General features: G+C 44.5%; 1 protein-coding gene and 1 non-coding gene across 2 annotated transcripts in view; both read left to right on the top strand.

The window, feature by feature from the left end:
* The window catches only part of GABRQ (gamma-aminobutyric acid type A receptor subunit theta), a 20,856-nt gene extending 4,137 nt beyond the window's left edge, over positions 1-16,719 (top strand). Inside the window, exons 3-9 of the mRNA XM_081794402.1 lie at positions 5,240-5,307; positions 6,909-7,129; positions 8,861-8,943; positions 9,413-9,550; positions 10,087-10,239; positions 11,776-12,026; positions 12,644-16,719. Coding sequence (XP_081650528.1) covers positions 5,240-5,307; positions 6,909-7,129; positions 8,861-8,943; positions 9,413-9,550; positions 10,087-10,239; positions 11,776-12,026; positions 12,644-13,624 — 1,895 coding nt within the window. The 3' untranslated portion in view covers positions 13,625-16,719. The remainder of the gene's footprint in view (positions 1-5,239; positions 5,308-6,908; positions 7,130-8,860; positions 8,944-9,412; positions 9,551-10,086; positions 10,240-11,775; positions 12,027-12,643) is intronic.
* A 2,831-nt stretch (positions 16,720-19,550) lies between these two features.
* On the top strand, positions 19,551-19,703 carry LOC145714764 (small nucleolar RNA SNORA62/SNORA6 family). Its single transcript, XR_014136972.1, has one exon. It is a non-coding gene; the product is annotated as a small nucleolar RNA SNORA62/SNORA6 family (small nucleolar RNA).
* Positions 19,704-20,517: the final 814 nt, after the last annotated feature.

Here is a 20,517-nt window from a genome sequence, read left to right as displayed (position 1 = left end):
CTCATTTTCGTGTTTCTCAGCAAAGGCTACCCAACAGCCATTCATGTACACCAAGCACACCCTTCCCACTGTTTCGGATTGCCATCCCTGCAGGCATCCAGCATCAGGGGGAGGGAGCAGGGGCAAGGACCACCCTCTGGGGATTGTCTGGTGTGGCTGGTCCAGTCTCTCCAAGGCACCGCAGCAGTGTCTTTTGAGCTAACTCAAATTTGTTTACACCTGATTCCTAACCTGAGTACACTAAGCTTTATGGGCATGTACACCTGGGGTGTATGAGGAAAGATGGGTCCTTGATTTGGCCAAACAGTAGATGAAGGTGCGAGAGCAAGGACAATGCAGGACCTTCTAGCATTTAGAGAGAACAAGGCACTACAGGCTCAGTCTGGGACTGTTATATAGGGCAGGGAGGGGGTTGCCAATCAATGAGACCCTGGGTCCAGGGTTTCACCTTTGGGGTAACCCAGGACTCCCTGTAATGCTTCCCACTAGACACAGAATCAAATTCCCCTCTGTGTCTGAAGTGATATAGAGATTCAAGGACAGACACACACACATACACACACCCCACATGCAGAGGCCTCACCTAACTGTGGTCAGGTTCAGTGGGTCAGTAATGAGGCTGTGGGAGCCTTATTACTTCCTTGAGAGGAGGAGGAGAAGGAAGAGCCAGGGGAAGTTAACAAAGCTGCTTCTTTCTGGGCAAGAAAAGTGGGATTCTACAGTATTGCAAAAGGCAGGTCCCTGAGGACTTCACCTAGTTCCTCACCTGGCACAATGTAGGCACAGAGTGAAGGAATGAGTGGGACATCTTCACCATTCCTCCGTTTATCTGCTTTTCCTCTGGTACTCTGATGGCTGCTAGGGAGGACAAGGACTTGGGGTAGCAAAATTTCCAAGAGGGAGGAAGTGGTTAACCCCTCTCTGCCTTCCTGAGCCCATCAGGAAGGAATATGGGGCTGAGGCCATCACCACAGAGATAGCATTTACACACCTTATCTGGAAAATTTTTGTTCCCCTCCATGGGATACCTTGGCTAATCTCTCATAAGGTGTCCCCTCTAGGTGAGTAAATTAGAAAACAGTTCCAGGTTTCCTTCCTCCAGGCTACATCCCCAGGCCAGGACTTATGGACTACATTTCAGCTCCCAGTTGCCCCTTGCACAGGGCTATGTCTTGGCCCTTTAGGGTTCAGGTCCCCCAGAATTCCACTGTAAGGGATGGGGCTGCCTGATTGGCACAAAATGGTGTAAGATGAGAAGGCTGACCCAACAGTGAGGTGTCGGGGGATGGATGGCCCCTCTAGGACTTGTTGCCTGCTTAACACACTTTCCACTCTCTAAAGGCATGTAAGGAGCCTGACAAGCTATAATAAAGAACTACATTTCTAGAGACCTCTATGACTACATACAGTGCTGGGGATCATTCACAATAGCCCTAAATGGTGGAGTCTGGGCTGTGGCCTCTCAGAAAGGCCCATTTACTTCTCAGCTGCCATTCAAATGCTGATGCCCAATCCCAGGTCACTGAAGCATTGGGATAGGATAAGCCTTTTCCCTCTTTTCTGCTCAGCTTCTGGGCCATCAGCCTGCAGTGAAGCCAGCAGGTAAATTGCAAGTGTCACACATGTACCCATAGCAGCAGTGTGGTGTAATACATATAGAATAATGGCTTAGCTGTGGAGCCAGGTGAAGACAGCTTTGAGCCAATAGGAAACAGCAAAAAGTGTTTTTCCACAGCACTATATAGTTTACTACATATTTTCACATCCATTATCACATTTGAATGGGCAGTGCTAACACCTAGGCCCAAAAAGGAAAGCAGGAGGCAGAAATACACTCATACAGACACACATTCAAACACACATATTAACATACACAGACATCCTCACACATGCACTCACAGGAAAAAACTCACAAGTTCATTCACTCATAAGTTCAGTATACATGCTTACCTGCACTCACATATTTACACGTGTGCACACATCTGTGTACATACAAAACATGCTTACACATTTACATACACACATGAACATATTCTCACAAGCACACTCAAAATTTTATTCACACACATAAATTTGTATGCCTCTGCTCCCACATTCACTCATACTTGCATACAAACATGCTCCCATGTACAAACACTGCCAAATTCACTCACACACATAGAAACATGCACACACACACACACATGCTTGGATATTCACACACATGGACATACACACATTAACATGTTCAGGTATTACACATAAATAACTCCTATTCGTCCACATACAAAAAATGCTTGCACATACACTGATATGCACGTGCTTACACATGCACATTAACATGATTGCATGCAAGCAGGCTCATGCATTCACCCACACATGAGCTTGCCCATACACATGAACATGCTCACATATTTACCAATTCACACAAACAGGCTCACACATTAAGGCACATCCATATCCACATGCACAGATATATTCACACATTCACTTATACCTGCACAATGACACACTAACATATGTGAATATGTTCATGGATTCACTTGCACATCAGCATGGTCACACATTCAATTACACACCAGCACACTCATGTATGCTCATATTCAATCACACACAAACATGCTCACACATCCACTCAAGCACATAAATGTGCTTACATAGACTCATATCCCCACATATATAAGTATGATGAGTGTGAGAATATAAGTGTGATCACTAATCACACTTAAAACTTGCATACAAATAAGGTCACATATGCAAACTCACATATTACACAACAAGCATGCTCATGCACAATGACACAGACACATACAGTCACACACTCAGAAGTTCACTCACCTTCCTAAACATTCACTCACACAAACACATTCAATTAATTACACATTCCCTCACACATGCACTTAACATGCCCACACACAAACTGACACATGAGCATATTCATACACACAGACACATCCATCCAACACACAAACATTCACATACACTCATGTAAACACAACTTTAACATACAAACATGAGCATGCATTTACTCACACATGGACATGCTTATGAATACATTACATTCACATGTAAATACAAATACATTCACATGTGAACAGACTCAGACAACCCACATGTTTACTCCCACACAATACACTTCAATACATACACGTTCACATATTTGCTACCTCACAAACACACATAGACTCACACATTCACCCACACTTGCATATGAATGCACTCATATTTATAGACATACACATTTACTCCCACAAAACACTTGAATATTTCAATATTTATACATGCATACATGGTCACATCCACACATGTACATGTTCACACATTTACTCACAAACATGCTCACATACATGAAAACACCAATTCACTCACACACATGAATGTACTCCTACATTAACATGCTAACATATATGAACATAGAAATTTGCTCACACACACAAATATATACATGTTCACACATTCACTTGCACATGAGCACATTCATACACTCCCACACATCAACCTGCCTACATGCTTGCATGTGCTTACACATTTACTTACATGCAGTATATACAAGCATACAAACATGTTCATGCATTCACTCACACATGAACACACAAATTCACTTATAGGCATGGACATGCTCACATACATATACTCACACATTTACACACACAAATAAGTTCACAAATACACCCATGTTCACACATTTCCTTGCACATTAACAAGCTCACATACACTCATACGGTCACACATTCACTCACTCATAGTTGCACACTCAAACACACAAATACAAATTCATTTGCATATGAACACACATTTACTGACACACAACACACTTAAGCACACAAATCACTTACAGGCAGACATCCTCAATACTCTCGTGCATGTACACTGGCATAGTCACCTGCATGTGAACACAATCACAGATTTGCTCATGTATGTGAATATGCTCACATACACTCATGTGCACAACTCACACATTCATTCACACAAAGACACATACTAACTCACATATGGACACACTCACCTGCACTCACACAAATATGTTCATACACACCAGAAATCTTAGCTCTGTTTTTGGGCTCATTGCTCTTGAGTTTTTATCAGAAAACCATTTGAAAAAAGAGTGCTTCATCTCCATATTTTCTCTTTATCTTACCATGAACCCTTCCCTTCATCATATGGGTGAGGCCCAGCTGTAAGAGCTTAGCTTGCGTTAATTATGAGATCAGTGCTATCATTATCCCTATTTTACCCATGAGGAAACTTGCACTCAGAGAGATTAGGTAACCTTTTTTTTTGGTAATTTTTATTTAAATTCCAGTATAGTTAACATACAGTGTAATATTAGTTTCAGGTGTACAATCTAGTGATTCAGCATTTCTATACATCACCCAGTGCTCATCTCAACAAGTGCACTCCATAGTCCCCATCACCTATTTTCCCCCTCCTCTCTGGTAATCATCACTGTGTTCTCGAGAGCTAAGAGACTGTTCCTTGGTTTTCCTCTATTCCTCTTTTTTCCCTTTGCTCATTTGTTTCTTAAATTCCACATATGGGTGAAATCATATGGTATTTGTCTTTCTCTGACTGACTTATTTTGCTTAGCATAGTACTCTCTAGCTCCATCCATGTTATTGAAAATGGCAAGATTTCATTCATTTTTTATGGCTGAGTAATATTCCTGAGTGTGTGTGTATGTGTGTGTGTGTGTGTGTGTGTGTGTGTGTGTGTGTGGTTGTGTTTTATAAACAATCTCATTTAATATGGCAATTCATATATATATGAAAATTTATTCTGGCATCATACTTGCCTCTGTAAAAAGTGGGTCATCAGTGAAGAACTCTGACAAATACGTTAAGATATAAAAACCTATCAGTGCCTTGAGAAAGTGACTTAGCACCTATATATACATTTGGGTGTGTATGTATACTGTATCTTCTTTATCCATTTATCACTCAGTGGACACTTAGGATGTTTCCATAGTTTGGCTACTACAGATAATGCTGCTGTAGACATTGAGGCACATGTATCCCTTCAAATTAGTATTTTTGTATTCTTTGGGTAAATACCTAGTAGTGCAGTTGCTGGATCATAGGGAAGTTCTATTTGTAACTTTTTGAGGAACATCAGCCACTCTGGAAAACAGTATGGAGGTTAGGAAACTTATTCAGGGTCACACAGCTAGTAAGTGTCAAGATGGGGTCCAAACCCAGGCAATCTTGCTCCTGAGTGCGTGCTTTATCATACCCTGCATGTAATAGTGTCTTCCCACTTGTAGGTGCCCCTGTGCCTGTGGGAGTATCTATCTATGTCTCCAGTATTGAACAGATCTCAGAAATGACTATGGTAAGTGTGTCACCTTCAGCCATGGGCCTGGGGACAAGGGACATGTGGCAAGGAGCAGAGTCATAAGCCAACTCCAATTGTTCTGACTCACAACAGAGCCCACATAGATGAACATGGTAGGTTTTGTAAACTATAGCCACTGGAACAAAAAAATAAATAAATCCAAATGGATTATAGACCTAATAGCGAAAGGCTTATGAAGTTTTTAAAAGATAATATAGAATACTGTGTTTGTGTCTTTGTGGTAGGACTTGTTTAAAAAGACATAGAGGGGCCCCTGGGTGGCTCAGCCAGTTGAGCGCCCAGCTCTTGGTGTCAGCTCAGGTCATGATATTGCAGTTTCTGAGTTTGAGCCCCGCATCTGGGTCTGTGCTTATAGCACAGTGCTTGGGATTCTCTGTCTCCTCTCTCTTTGCCCCTCCCCTGCTCACACATGCTCTCTCTCTCAAAAATAAACTTTTTTTAAAAAAAGTTACACAGCCCTTTTAAAAAAAATAAATAAAAAGACATAGAAAGCAGAAAGCATAAAACCATAAAAATAAATACTGGTAATTTAAACTATTTTAAATTCTATGTAGCCAAAACTTCTGGAACTTCTGTTTTGCAAAACAGACAAAACCAGTATAACAAGTGTAAAAGGATAAGTCAGAGTGGACTGAGATATCTGCAACACAAAAAACTGATATTGAAAGTATACATAATTCCTGTGAATTAATAAGAATATTTTGAAAATGATAGAAAAATGACTAGAGGAGTGCCTGGGTGGCTCAGTTGGTTGAGCACCTGATTCAGCTCAGGCCACCATTCCTGGTTCATGGGTTTGAGTTGCACATCTCTCCCCATCTCTGTCCCCTCTCTCTCTGTCCCTCCCCCGCTCATGTGTGTGTTCTTTCTCTCTCTCTCTCTCTCCTCTCTCTCTCTCAAAAATAAATCAACATTTAAAGAAAAAGAAAAAATGATTAGAAAATTTGTGAAGAAAACCAAGTAGCAAATATGTGAAAACATACTTGACTTTATTATTAGTCAGTGAAGTGCAAACTAAGACCAGAGCAAGAATCCATCACATACCCACCAGATTGGCAAAAGTCAAAAGTCAGACCATACCAGGCAGGCGTTGGCCAGGCAGGAGCATTGAGAAATCTCATCTGTCCGCAGTGTGGGTGTAAACTTGAACTTTCACTTCATAATTCTTATTTCATGTTGATTTGGGTATGTATCATGTGTTCACAGAGTGGTGTCTATGTAGTATATTCATATGAACAAATTTTATTAACAGACATCAACTTGAATGAATCTCACAAATATAATACATACAGTGTCATTCCATTTGGAAAAAAAAAATTTAAAAATGGGTCCAAGCAACACGTTGAAACTTAAAGTTATTGGTAATGTTTCATTTCTTAACCTCGATTTTAATTACATGAAATTCAGTTATTCTTTTTTTTTTTGAAGTTCATTTTTAACATTTAACATTCTTACATATTTCAGTACTCGTCTATATTTGTGATATATTTCATACACCTTCATGCACACACACACACTGTGAGGATGGAGAGGAGGACAACCTCACTTACAGCTGGGATTCACCTTTCTCTCCCCAGGACTATACGATCACAATGGTTTTTCATCAGACCTGGAAAGATCCACGTTTAGCATACTATGAAACCAACCTGAACTTGACCCTGGACTACCGGATGCTAGAGAAGTTGTGGGTCCCTGACTGCTACTTTTTAAATAGCAAGGATGCTTTTGTGCATGATGTGACTGTGGAAAATCGTGTGTTTCAGCTTCATCCAGATGGAACAGTGCGATATGGCATCCGGTGAGTTTCCCCAGGCACTTGAGGACCATCCTCACGGGCTTCCTTCTTCCAAACGAGTATCCCATAAACACACTGTAAGAGACACACAAAGGAGCCCATGGCTTTCCACATCTGTCTTGTGCTGCCCCCTCACTCATCCTACCCAGTAGTCGAAGTGAAACCTTCAGAGCTTTCCACAACCATCCTTGGCTGTCCTGTCCCCACACCTTGCCCATCTTTCAATCCCTAACTTAAATGGTCTCTTTGTCAAGAAATCCTCCTTGATTATCTCAACTCGAAGAGCTCTCCCTCCACTTTAGCATTCTATACATTTTGTTATTTATCTTTGTTTCTCTTCTCTTCCATGCAGTGAGGGAGGGAGACAAATGAATGCTGAAGCCCATATGTAATGAGGGAAGGGGACCAATCTCTGCCATTGGTCATATTTGCATCATGCAGGGGAGCCCATGGTGTGCAATATATGTCTATTGTCTATGGCTCTGTACACATAGGATGTGCACATGCTGGAAATCCTCACTGGCTTATTTATAGCACAGTATATGGTCACCAAGGCTCTCCCCACAGCGTCATCTCTTATAAACTATCACTTAAGACAAGCGTAAAAGATAAATGTAGCTCAGAAAATTTTTCCAAAAGGTAGTTGTGCCAGGGTTCAGCCCCTGTCTCTGAGTCTCTCTTTCTCTTGGGTGCTCCTGTTCTATCCCTTTGTTTATCCCTTCTTTCTCCATGGCCCAAGGTGCTAGAGTTAAAGAACAACGAAACTTACAAGGAATAGTGACTTGTCATACCTGTTTCATTAAAAGGGGTCCTCAGCTGATAAACGCTGCATGGAGGATTCATAGAAAGGAGACACACACACACATCTCTACCCAGAGTACGAAATGGAAATTGCTTAAAGGGTTGAAAGGGAATACACTGGGATTAGCAGCTGGGAAGGGCAGGATAACGGATAGGGGACAGCCTCCCAGTGGAGGCTACAGAGAACGTTTGTAATTACCCTCTTTCCTACATGCCATTCCGCCCACTTCCCTAGCTCCTCCAAGATCCTTCGTCAGATTCCTCCCACAGACGCACCACCTGGCAACTTGAAGCCCCTGCCCAACACTGCATGACCCACCTTAGATATGTTAATACCTCCTACCCATTTATACCTACTACTGGCAATTTGCTCAGCTCCAGTGGCCCATGTACTTAGACAGATACGCAGAGATGAGAGTGCTATGGGAGCACCTCTCCTAGCCAAAGGTGGGCCTGGGCTACAGCTCACATCCATGCCTGCACAACACATACGGGCACTCCACATGGGATCTGGCACATCAGCTGCTCCAATGTAGCCTTGCTCCTTCTGCAGCAAGAAACTCCAATTTCTGTCTCTCCATCCAGTTTCCTCAAGAGCCCTTCCCATTCTGATGCCCTGAGACTTCCTGACATGCCATACACCTGTTCTTTAAGCCCTGCCAGACTTGTTGGCATATACATTCCCTCTCTCCTCCCTCCACAAGTGCAACTTAGCTTTCCTCTAGAGAGAAAGGAAGGAAAGGAAGAGGAAAAAGAAGGAAAGAAACACTGGAGGGAGAGGAGGACCCAGTTCTAGTGTAAGCAGTATGGGAAGGTGTTAGGTGGGTCAGCACTTGGAGTACCTCTCTCCTGCACACCCCTGCAGCCTTCTCAGGAATGGTTCTTTGCCTGAACTTGATTCGCTTTTCCCTTCTTTCTGCTTTTCCTTTGCAGACTTACCACCACAGCAGCTTGTTCCCTAAATCTGCAAAAATTCCCCCTGGACAAGCAGACCTGCAAGCTGGAAGTAGAGAGCTGTACGTATGTCCTCCAAGGCCCCTCATTTCTACTTGGGGTTATGGTTATCCAGAAACCAAAAGCAGAGTAGAGAGTGAGAGGGATAGCATATTTCCCCTACTCCATCCCTCCCCATTCTCTCTCTCCTCAGTAGACAGACAGACAGACAGAGGTATATACAGAGTATCTGGGAGAAGGTGGACTTTAATGTGTAAATAGTCCCATGAGGAAATTGTACCTTGCTATTGGGAAGTTGTGTACAAGCTAGTGTGCAGGAGCATATCTGTTTGCTTTCTTTCCTGGCTGAGAAATTCCAAAGTGAGAATTCCCTTTCCAAGTTCCCCCCTCTTCTGTGCTCAGACTCAGCAAACCACAAAGGTGCCCCAAATGTGCAGGTTCCAACCATTCTTTGGGTTCCACAGACTGCTCTGGTGTAAAATCTGCCTATGCCTGCTTTCTCAGACTGACCTGCTTCTTTCCCTCTCCCAGATGGCTACACGGTTGAAGACATTGTATTATACTGGGAAGGCAATGGGAATGCCATCCAGGGGACTGAGAAGCTGCACATTCCTCAGTTCAGCTTCCTGGGGAAAACAATGGCTAGCAAAGAGGTGTTTTTCTACACAGGTGGGTCTGATATTCTCTCCTATTTCTTCTCTCTTTTGTACCCTGGTAAACTCCTGGACATCTCTCTGCCTTTGACCTCTGCACTCCTGTCCTATTTCCTTCTGGCTCTGTACACCTTCCAAAACCCCCTTCAAAATGAGGAAATGGATGTGGAAGCACTTGGCTGGGTTTGACACTCTACAGGTATAAAAGGTTCATGCTTTTGCTGATAAAAATAGGCCTCCTCTTAAAGCCAGCCTCTCCCCCTCCATCTGTTTGCAGCTTTGAAATATCCTGTATCTCCCATTTCAAAACTCCAGTTGACATGAAGCAAGTGAGGAAGGAAGGAGGAGAGAACAGACTCACTATGCCATATGGGCCTACTTACATGCCACTGTCACTGGCCTTAAGGCAGCAAATAGGGTCAGATCTACAAACTGCCCAGGCTGGAATATTAGAGGCTGAACTGCCCATCAGCTTCCCCTCCTCCATCCTGTACTTCACCCTGAAAATCCCCTCAGCCCTGCCACCCTAATACCAGTATGTCTCCTTGCCAGGTTCCTATGTACGTCTGATACTGAGGTTCCTGGTCCAGAGGGAAGTCACCAGCTACCTTGTACAGATCTATTGGCCTACTGTTCTCACCACTGTTGTCTCTTGGATATCGTTTTGGATGAACTATGAATCCTCTGCAGCCAGGGTGACAGTTGGTAGGTCCTGTCCTCATCCTGAAGAGGAACTTGGATCATCTTGCTCAGAAAAAAGTTGACAATAAGAAAGGAATACCTGGAGTGGTATGTGACTGCACAGGCAAGGAAGCAATATGGTGCCTGCCCAACAGGCATTTATACAGGTCCTCAGCCAATCCCTAGCAGAGACACTGATGTTGGAGACAAGTGTGAAAAAGCAACAGGGATAGGATCTTGATATGTTGGGCCCAAAGTATTAGAATTCATTATTTGCTGGATACATAAATGAACAGGTCATAAATTTAGATCATAAATGTAATACAGCAGGGGTGCCTGGGTGGCTCAATCGGTTAAGCGTCCGACTTCGGCTCAGGTCATGATCTCACAGTCTGTGAGTTGGAGCCCCACATCGGGCTCTGTGCTGACAGCTCAAAGCTTAGAGCCTGCTTCAGATTCTGTGTCTCTCTGCCCCTCCCCCACTTGCACTCTGTCTCTCTCTCTCTCAAAAAAAAAAACATTAAAAAAATTTTTTTAAAGATGTATAGAAATTTAATACAATAAACATAGATTGAGCAACATAGCAAAATGTCCTACTAGGCATCAGAGGACTTCCAGAGAAGCTTGCCCTCAATGAGTGTCTAATGGAATGCTAAGATAGATGCTAGGAGATTCTACACTTGATCTTAGCCAAAAGGCCAAAAAGCAACAGATGCTAGGAGATTCTAGAGGAGGAAATGACCCAGGTCTTGTTGTCTAAAACTACACCAAGAAAATGTTGCTCAAACTGGGTTTTCAAGACTTGTGGGAGGCAGAAGCATAAGATTTGTCATTCACTAAAACAGGAAATTGCTATTAAAAGGCACAGGGGCCCTAAGAGGGGACTAGATCACAGAGGGCCTGGGGCAAGAGCTGGAGAAATAGGGAGACTAGCAGAAAGACAGGAGGGTTGAATTGGAAAGACCTTGAGATTCCAATTTTAGCAGTTAGAACTTCATGTCCAAGCAATGGGGAAAACAAGAGGGTTTTGAGCAGTACCAAGGAGGGGCCTAAGAGATCAGCTCCCAAGTTTATCTGGTCCCAGTGTGCCCCACATCCAGGTCTGGTTTTCCATCACCATCTTTGGGGCAGACTCCTCGGCCTCCTTCTTTAGGAGCACATGTTGGATTAAGCCTTTAACATTTGTGTAATACTTTAAGGGCTCACAAACCTTTCTGAGGGATGTGATCTAAAGGAAAGCCTATGTGTTGGAAGGCAAAAGAGATTGGAGATGTAAGTCACTGTGAAACCATGGCTGGAGATTTTGGACTTGACCCTAAGAACAATGAGAAGTCACTGAATCATCAAAGCATGGCTGGGTGTAAAGCTGGGGGGGGGGGCAGGGAGGAGCAAAGAGAGCACTTGAGCAAAGTCCCCAGGCCTAGGGAGTTGAAGGAATTTTGCTGAGAGTCCTCCTTATCCCAGAGATGATCGTTGCTCCCTTCCTGTGGGATGTGGACCTGATGGCTTGCCAAGAACTTCAGCCACCTGAGGATCCTAACCCTGCCATGTTCTTTACAGGTCTGACTTCAATGCTCATCCTGAATGCCATCAACTCACATCTGCGGGATAAACTCCCCCAAGTTTCCTGTATTAAGGCCATTGACATCTACATGGTTGTATGCTTCTTCTTCGTGTTCCTGTCCTTGCTGGAATATGTCTACATCAACTATCTTTTCTACAGCCGAGGTGGATCCCGGCACAGACTCAGGCGACACAGGAGAGCCCGAAGAGTCATGGCCCGCTACCGCTACCAAGAATTGATGCTGCAGGTTTGGCTTTTTGACTGACAATCAGCTTTCCCTAATTAGAGATTGGGCACATATTACAACCTAAGTTTAGCACTTGACCCTTTCACATTTCTTAGCTCCTTTTAGCCTCACACAGCACATGTGTGTGTGTGTGCTCAAACACACACACAGACACACACACACCAGATAACAAATAGAACAATTTATCATCACTCCTTTACAGGTCAAATCATTGTCCTAAAGTCACAAAGCAGTAAGTGGCAGAACTAGATTTTCCCAGACCTTTTGACTTCAAATCCAGTCCACTTAGCATACTTTCCAAGGACAGGTGATGGAACCAGAGGGAAGAGGAACACAGGCAGGCTGAAAGGAAAAGATAGGCAGCAGAGGTGTTTGTCTACCGCTCCTTCCTTTGCTCTTTCAGTTCCCAAAGCCATGCTGAGACTTTTGTTGCTGGCAGTACATTAATGTCCAGCAGTACCCCCTCCTTCACAGGGAGCCCAGCCACATTGCCTGAGGAGCCCTCGCCTCCATCCACCACACAGCACTCCAGAGGGAGCAGCTGCCCCAGGGAGACACAGGGGCAGCCACCATGGATTTCCCTTACATGCTAACAGCCTTTTGGTCTTGTTCCTCAGCCCCTTGCACGCCGGAGATCCCAGGAAGAGATGATTCTGTCAGTGGAAGAGATCAACAATCACATTGCAATTGCTGTTGAGGAAAGTCCTCTCCCTCCTCCCTCCCCACCACCAGTGCTTATTCATGTAGGATGTGAACCTCCTGACTTCGTAAGTCTACCTACTATCCCCTTAAAGGATGACCAGGTTAGCATAGAAGATGAAAGTGGCTCTCCTTTCTCCACACCAGTACAGGCCTGTCTGGCAAGCCTCGAAAGCCTCAGCTCTTTGACCTCCATCCCAGAGCAGGCCCCACTGGCCACCTCAGAAAGCCTCAGCTCACTATCTTCTCTCTCAGAGCAGGCCTGGATGGCCTCTAGAGAAAGCCTGAGCGATCTCCCCTCCACCTCAGAGCAGGCCCTGCACAGCTATGGCGTTCGCTTTAATGGTTTTGAGATTGATGACAGTGTTATTCCTACTGAAATCCGCAACCGTGTGGAGGCTCATGACCATGCTGAGACCCGTGACCCAGAAGACCCTGAAGAGAACTCGAGCTCAGATGAGAGTCGTGGCTGTGGCCCTAGTGGGAGGCATCTGCTTCTCCACAGCCACAGGTGTGTGCAAGAGGCAAGCTATAGCCTTGATGAGATCCGTAGCAACCTTAATGAGATCCGTAGCAACCTTGATGAGATCCGTAGCTTGCCTGATGACATCAAAGTTGAGAGCGGCTACCTTGACCTTGAGAAGCAACTCGAGTGTGATCTTGACAGCACCTGGAGCCTTAATGTTGATGATTTCATGGGCTTTGACCAAGGCAAGGATAGTAACTCAGAGTCTGATGACAGTTGCCCCCCGAGTCCTGGGTGCTCCTTCAGTGAAGGGTTGTCCTCCAAGCTCTTTCACCCTGACTATGTCCCTAAGGTCGACAGGTGGTCCCGGATCCTCTTCCCTCTTGCCTTTGTGGTGTTCAACATTGTTTACTGGGTGTATCATATCAATTAGTCCCATAGTGCTCTTTTCATGGTTCCACTTGATTCTACTCTGCCTTCTTTTCTTTGTTCATTTTACTTTGTGGTTATTTGGGCAGTTGAATCAGTTCTACCTTTCTCTTTGTAAACATGAGGTGGTGAGCGGTTGGAAAGGATGCGTTCTGGCTGGAAGGAAAGGTATTGAGGAGGAGTTGGAGGTAAATAGCACACTGATTTCCCTTTTCTGCTAGAAGACTATCACCTTTCCAAAGACTTCTACCATCTATTAAGCACAGAAAAGCCCCTAGAAATGTTCAGAGGACAGAGCCAGGTTGGGGGGGATGGAGGAAGCATCCAAGCCCTATGCATAAACATTTCTAGGGGTTTTTCCTGTCCCCCCGAGGTGTTGAATTTTCTTTTTCATTACTTTTTTTCTTCTGTTTTTCCCTCCTAGGGATTATGGTCTTGCTCACCCCGATTAAGGTTTTACAGGACAAAGTCAAGCTGGGTTGAACAGAGGTACACAGGGGAAGGGCTAGCCATGGCTTTAAAGTGCAAGGGGATGGCACTAGGGAACTTGGGAAACTTTGAAAGTGCCTCTTCCCCACTCTTTTTTCTGTTGTATTTTGAGTGTGGCATTGTGGCATGAGGTTGGGAGTGGAATATGAGTGGGTAGGGGTACTGAGTGAGATGTCAGAGTGAAAGATCATGTTTCCAGGAGGAGCTTACAGGGGGTGATGAGGTCAACTTGGAGATTACCCAGATGGAACTAGCATCTTTGGAGGGATTGGAACTTCTCTTGTCTATATTCTGCTTCATAGTGCTTGACAACACAGCCTGAGTACACCTGTCTAGGTCAGATGCTGACGTGATCACTAGTTACAGAGAAAGCACTTGATAAATGAAGACTAGGGTCAGGACATTTCTGACTTGCTATCTCATCATCTGGTCTAGAACAGCAAATGAACAATTGTAGTGAATCTCTATATAGTAATCTTATTTGTCTAGTGCATAGCAAGTGTCAACAAGCTCACTGACCCATCACAGAGTCACACCCTCACAGGAGGCCAGTGAGGCAGGAAGGCAAGGCACATGGTCTTCAGTGTTCCAAGGAGAACAAATGGAGCTTATGTATCATGCTTGGGGACATGCAGCCAGTGAGTGGTAGATCCACTCCACTTGCTCTTCCTTCTTCTTGTCCTTTTAACTCTCTCAACTGAAGTGTTCCCCTTTCTCCTTGACCCTTTACAAATGGGGGTGCTCCATCAGGTTCTGCTTATCTGCCAGGCACCAGACCTCATTTGATAGCACCTGGAACATCTCTGCTGGAAGTGGCCAGTGACCAGCCAATGAGTGTGAACTGAGCACATGGAACATGAGCACTGCTCACCCAGTGGGGCTCCTAAGGGAAATAGAAAGTAGCCTGCACTCCAACTTTCTTAGCAGCTCCACCTCATGAATAGAGGCCACAGGGAACAAGATTTGCCAAGCACTCAGCCTGCGTTTCTCCTTCCTCCCTAGGCAGCCTCTCCCGTAGCCCCTCAGCCACCTACCCTTTTAACTGTGTTTCTGTGTTTGTGTTTCTGTGTATAGCTGAGTGTATGTGTGCATGAAAACAATTTTGTGTGCACGTACAACCATTTGAGAAGCTGTACAGCTCTATGTATATCAGTGTAAATCTATATTGATGTGTATAAGAGTGTATATATAACAACATGTGGATGCGTGTATGTGTGTGCATACCCCTAGGAAAGAGTGTGTGTGCTTGTGTGTACACACATGAGTATGTGCTGTGTGTATATAACAGCATATGTGCATACCTATGTTAATTTATCTGATTTGAATGAGTGTGAAAGGAAATACACCTGAAAGCATATTTATTTCCTGTTGGTGGCTCTTCTGGAACCACCATAATTCCTTTGGCCTCCACATATGTGGGGGGCCTTATTTGGCCGGGCTGGTTAGCTGTTTCATTCCGATTCCTTCTTCCAGGGAGCAGTGTCTCCTGGCCCCCATCCATTCTTCTCCTCCTCCCTCCACCCATCTGTGCTGTCACCTGGACAGAAGACATAGGAGAAGTGAATGTAGTCCCAGGAAGTTACAGTTTAGTGCCTTGAGGTAGGAAGTGCTCAAATGTGTGATAAGCTGGGAGTGCAGAGCATTTTGCTTTGTCCTGAAGCGAATGTTTGCATAACAAAGACAGATTGAGGGGGGTTCCTTGAAGATGCATTAAGAACAGAAATATGTGGACAATGGATGGGGACAGCTAAAGAACTGGAGAGGGAGTTGTATATAGCCTTTATAACTTATTCCCTTATTGCAATCACATTGTACGCCCAACATGTGTGGGGGCTGAAGGCAGCCAAAAGCAGGTGGGTGATGTGAAGACATATCCCAGGGGATCAGCTGTAGCACTGGATGCAGAGAACTAAAGGTGCTTGGGAAAGGCCTGCAGGCATGGCCAGTAGGAGTGGTCCCTTTTAGGGGCACTGTAATAACCCATCCTGCATCTTTGGACAGCCTTGGATTTGGAGTCCAGAAATCCCTCCTCCTACCCACTCCAGGAAAAGAGATTGTTATAGGGGTGAGAGGATTGGCCAAGGAGAGAGGTACAAAGGAGCCCCAGGGACTGACTGTCTAGATCGGTCCAGCTTGCCATGTCTCTTATTTTCTATACACACAACATACAAATATAGCCTCCTACACATACACACCCACAGAGACATAGACAGTCGTGCATACATGGATACTCACCCTCAGCAATAAATGGATATATACACAGAGACATGCACACTCACATATAGCTACATATATATTCACATGCACAATCACACACGATTACCCTCATTCATGTGCATGCACACACGTGCACATACACACACACACACAAACTGATAAAACAGCTAAAAACAAAAAAGTTTCCAATGGAATATCTAAGATTGCCTCTTTCTTTTTGGACACATCTCGCAGAAAGATACAGGTTGGGAGGAGAGCAATGACCCCAAATCTGAAGCTCCCATCATGGCTATTGAAAGTCTTGCTTCCTGGAGCCTAAACATCGGTTGGTTGATTTGAATTTGGGTTTCCGGGATCCTAGAGGACCTTCGAGCCCTGTAGGAAGTGAGTGGCTTATCTGGGGTGATGTCATACAGAAAGACTGGAGCAGTGGGGACCAGAAAGTGGGTTTGAAGATTGGTCTGGCAGCAATGCATAGGAAGGCTTCAGAGCACAGACGAAGGGCATAGAGGCCAGTTGTAAATATGTCTGTAGATACACGTAGCTAGATAAAATATTTATACCTTAAAATGAACATCTTGGGGGCGCCTGGGTGGCTCAGTCGGTTGAGCGACCGACTTCGGCTCAGGTCACAATCTCGCAGTTTGTGAGTTCGAGCCCCACGTCGGGTTCTGTGCTGACAGCTCAGAGTCTGGAGCCTGCTTCGGATTCTGGGTCTCCCTCTCTGCCCCTCCCTTGCTCACGCTCTCTCTCTCCCAAAACTAAACAAATAAAATAAAAAAAGAACATCTTGCCCTAATGTGCTGCAATGAGAGCAGTTGAACTCTACTGCAACTCACACTGCGTGAGGTTAAGTGTCAAGGTGATGTGGAGGTTTGGCAATGACACCTTTGCAGAAACTTGAACCTTCTGAGTTTTTCATGGACTTGGTCATTTTAGCCTGAAAATTGCCAGATCTCCCCTTGTTGTCTTCTATGTGTGTTCTGTCGCCAGTGTCATTGTAAAGCCCTATCCTCAGCCAGCTGCCTACATCCCCTCCCACTCCTCACCCCACACCAAGTAACTGTGAAGCGCAGAGTATCTAGCAGGGCTAGATACTAGAACTACTAGGGTTCAGCCCACAGAGCCGTTCTCAGCCCCAGCCAATCAGAGAGTGCTTATGGTAAGATAATTCACAGCTTGAGCAGAGGGAAGGGTCTTGTTGAGTTTGGGATGGAGCAACCCTCACTTCACTTTTCTGCACAGCTTTCCTTCTTTTCCTCACATGGGCTATCCCATTAACTTTCCCTCTAGAATTCCTTCTCCACCACTACCACAGGAAGGGCATCCTCTGTCTCTTCAGAGTGTCATTTTGTTGTGAGGATGTGTGATATGTTTCCTACCCATTCTTGCCCATTCCATCTGCCACTGTGGGGTGCCTTTGCAGAGATAACAAATGATCTATTGGGTCTTACTGTAGCTTATACAATGTATTCTTACAATTTGTGTCATCTTGTTAATAGCAAGGCTGTGGTATCTTTGCATATTTAGAACTGAACTTTGCTGAGACCATGGCCATTCCTAATGAGGTTTCTTTATTCTGTACTTAAAAGAACTAACACTTTGAGCTATTAACTAATGAATGCATTTGCTAAACCATCCACCTGCATGGTACCTTGCTTTGGTGATGAGCATCAAAGGAAATCTTGACTTGTGCTATTGAAAGTGCAGTGTATTTGTGTTTGTTGTGTAGTGTCCTGTGATCAATATGAAATCCCTATTGTCAGTGTTGTGTTTTCAGGGTAGGGAGGGGGGAGGGTGTTACAATGTCTCTCTGATATATTTCAGTTATGAAATAGCCTCAGTTGGTCAGGGTCACCTCTGTTAACATGTGTGAGACTTTACACCCACTATCTTGCCAGACTGCATCCCTGGGGTCAATAGTCATTAGCAGAACTAAAGGTGCCCGAGTGTAGTGAAACTGGCTGTGGTGCCTGACTTCAGGCAGTGCAAGAGAATTCTTCAGAGGACAGGCAAGGCACTGCCATTCTGAGGCAGATCAAATACAGTAAATCCACAAACATGGAGGTCTTCAAGAAAACCAAGAAAGGACCAAGAAGAAAAACTACATGTCTTGCTGTCCTGAGCTACATAAGGATGCAGAATGGCAGAGACCCCCCCAAGATGACCCAGTTCCCTCTTTGTCCTCATTAAATGTACATTTTTGCATGAAAAAGACCTTGACCAGTCTGGACTTCAAAGAAGGAAAACATGAAGAAACATAAAATTATGCTTCTGAAAAATATGCTGAAATAAAGGTTGTAAATAGCCAAAAGGAGAAAATAAAATTAATATATATAATGGCAATTACACTTATGGGTTGTTGTGTTTCCTCTCTTGGATTGGAAGGCAGCGCCTTCTGGACCTAAGAAGCCTCTGGCTTTCATTGCTCACCTTTACCTTCCCAAGGCTTTGCATATTGACCTCCTCATACCCTGAGATATTTGAATCCATAGTTTTCAAGCAGACTGGAAATATTAATGTACAGTTGAAATTAGTTTACACTTTCACACAAGCCATTTTAATCATATGAAACAAAAATTATAAAACATGTCAAGCCATTGTGGTGCCAGAATACAATGAGGACATTTATTTCCAGTGGCAGGGGCATCTTTATGAAGAACATTTTTAAAAAAGTATCTTTTGGGGTGCCTGGGTGGCTCAGTCGGTTGAGCATCCAACTTCAGATCAGGTCATGATCTCACAGTTCGTGGGTTCGAGCCCCGCGTCAGGCTCTGTGCTGACAGCTCAGAGCATGGAGCCTGCTTCAGATTCTGTGTTTCTCTCTCTCTCTGCTCCTCCCCTGCTCACACACTGTCTCTCTCTCAAAAATAAATAAAGATTAAAAAAATTTTTTAAATATATCTTTTGTGGTGCCTGGGTGGCTCAGTCGGTTAAGTGCGCCTGACTTCAGCTCAAGTCATGCTCTCATGGTTGGTGGGTTCAAGCTCCACATTGGGCTCTGTACTGACAGCTCAGAGCCTGGACCTTGCTTCAGATTCTTTGTCTCTGTCTCTGTCTGCTACTCCCCCACTCGCACTCTTTCTCTCTCTCTCTCTCTCTCTCAAAAATAAATAAATAAACATTAAAAAAAAATTAAATCTTTTTTGCCAGTGTGGATGTGCAGAATAGAGAGCAAGAAAGCCCTATGGGGGTGGAAGCAGGTTTTAAAAATTTTGTAGAGTCCTGCACATTGTTAGATCTTGGAGTTGAGGCCCCTGGCTAGCGATAAACTCACAGGGGTAGATAGCATGCTACATGAGGGGCAAGCCTTTCACTAACACCACGAGGGTCTCTGGCACAATGAGTGGAGTTTGATAGTAATTCTTGCTGCAAGAATAAAAAAAAAAAATAGAATTTTTTAAAATAAAAAAACTTTGTAGAGTCACATTAAAACATCCTGCCACTGGCCCAGAAGGTCCTTGTTGTGGCCCACATTTGTGAGTGCACCCACCTCCAAGCACCTTTTGATGAATTCCTTGGAGTTACAACAGGAACCCTAACCTAGTGGCTCCTCTGTGGTCCCCTTTGTGCCCAAAACAGGCCCGCAGAACTGTGCATTCACAGCGTGCTTTGCTGGTCTGCTCATGGTGGGAGGGGCCTGGTGTCCTTATAGGTACACACAGAAGGAGAAAATGCAGTTGAAGGTAAGGAGGAGTTTTCACAGTACACCTGGATCCTGCTATTAGCTACCAAGTTCTTTTCTGGCTACGTTCTTGCCACAAGTCAGGTTTTGTATTTATTTTGTACAAGTCAGGTTTTGAGGGTAGCCAGCGACCCCAGGTGGAGCTTGCTGCCCTTGAATGGTCCTACTGTCAATTGCTGCCCACTGATTATACAGCTACCCTAAAGAATAGGTCAGAAGAAAGGGAATGTGACCTCTTTCTCTCTTTACAGCCTCCCTTAGGGTGAAAGAGCCCTTGCCACAACCTTTCCAGGCTTTCATCAAGGCCTCTCTTCCCAGCCTCCCATGTTGGCCTACCTTCCTCCAAACCCTGGCAAGGCCTCCCAGGGGCTCCTTGGTACTGCTTTCCCAGTCCAGGTCTCTCCTAAGCTCTCCCCCTGATCAGAATCTCAAAAGAATTAGTAATACAAGACTGAGGCAGATTTGTTTTATTTTTTAATAACCGTAAGTGCATTTTTATACTGATA

Source organism: Panthera onca, chromosome X, assembly GCF_046562875.1.
Source record: "Panthera onca isolate mPanOnc1 chromosome X, mPanOnc1 haplotype 2, whole genome shotgun sequence".
NCBI classification, from domain to species: domain Eukaryota; kingdom Metazoa; phylum Chordata; class Mammalia; order Carnivora; family Felidae; genus Panthera; species Panthera onca.
Note: the sequence above shows the minus strand (reverse complement) of the source record. Positions and strands in the feature narration are given on the sequence as shown.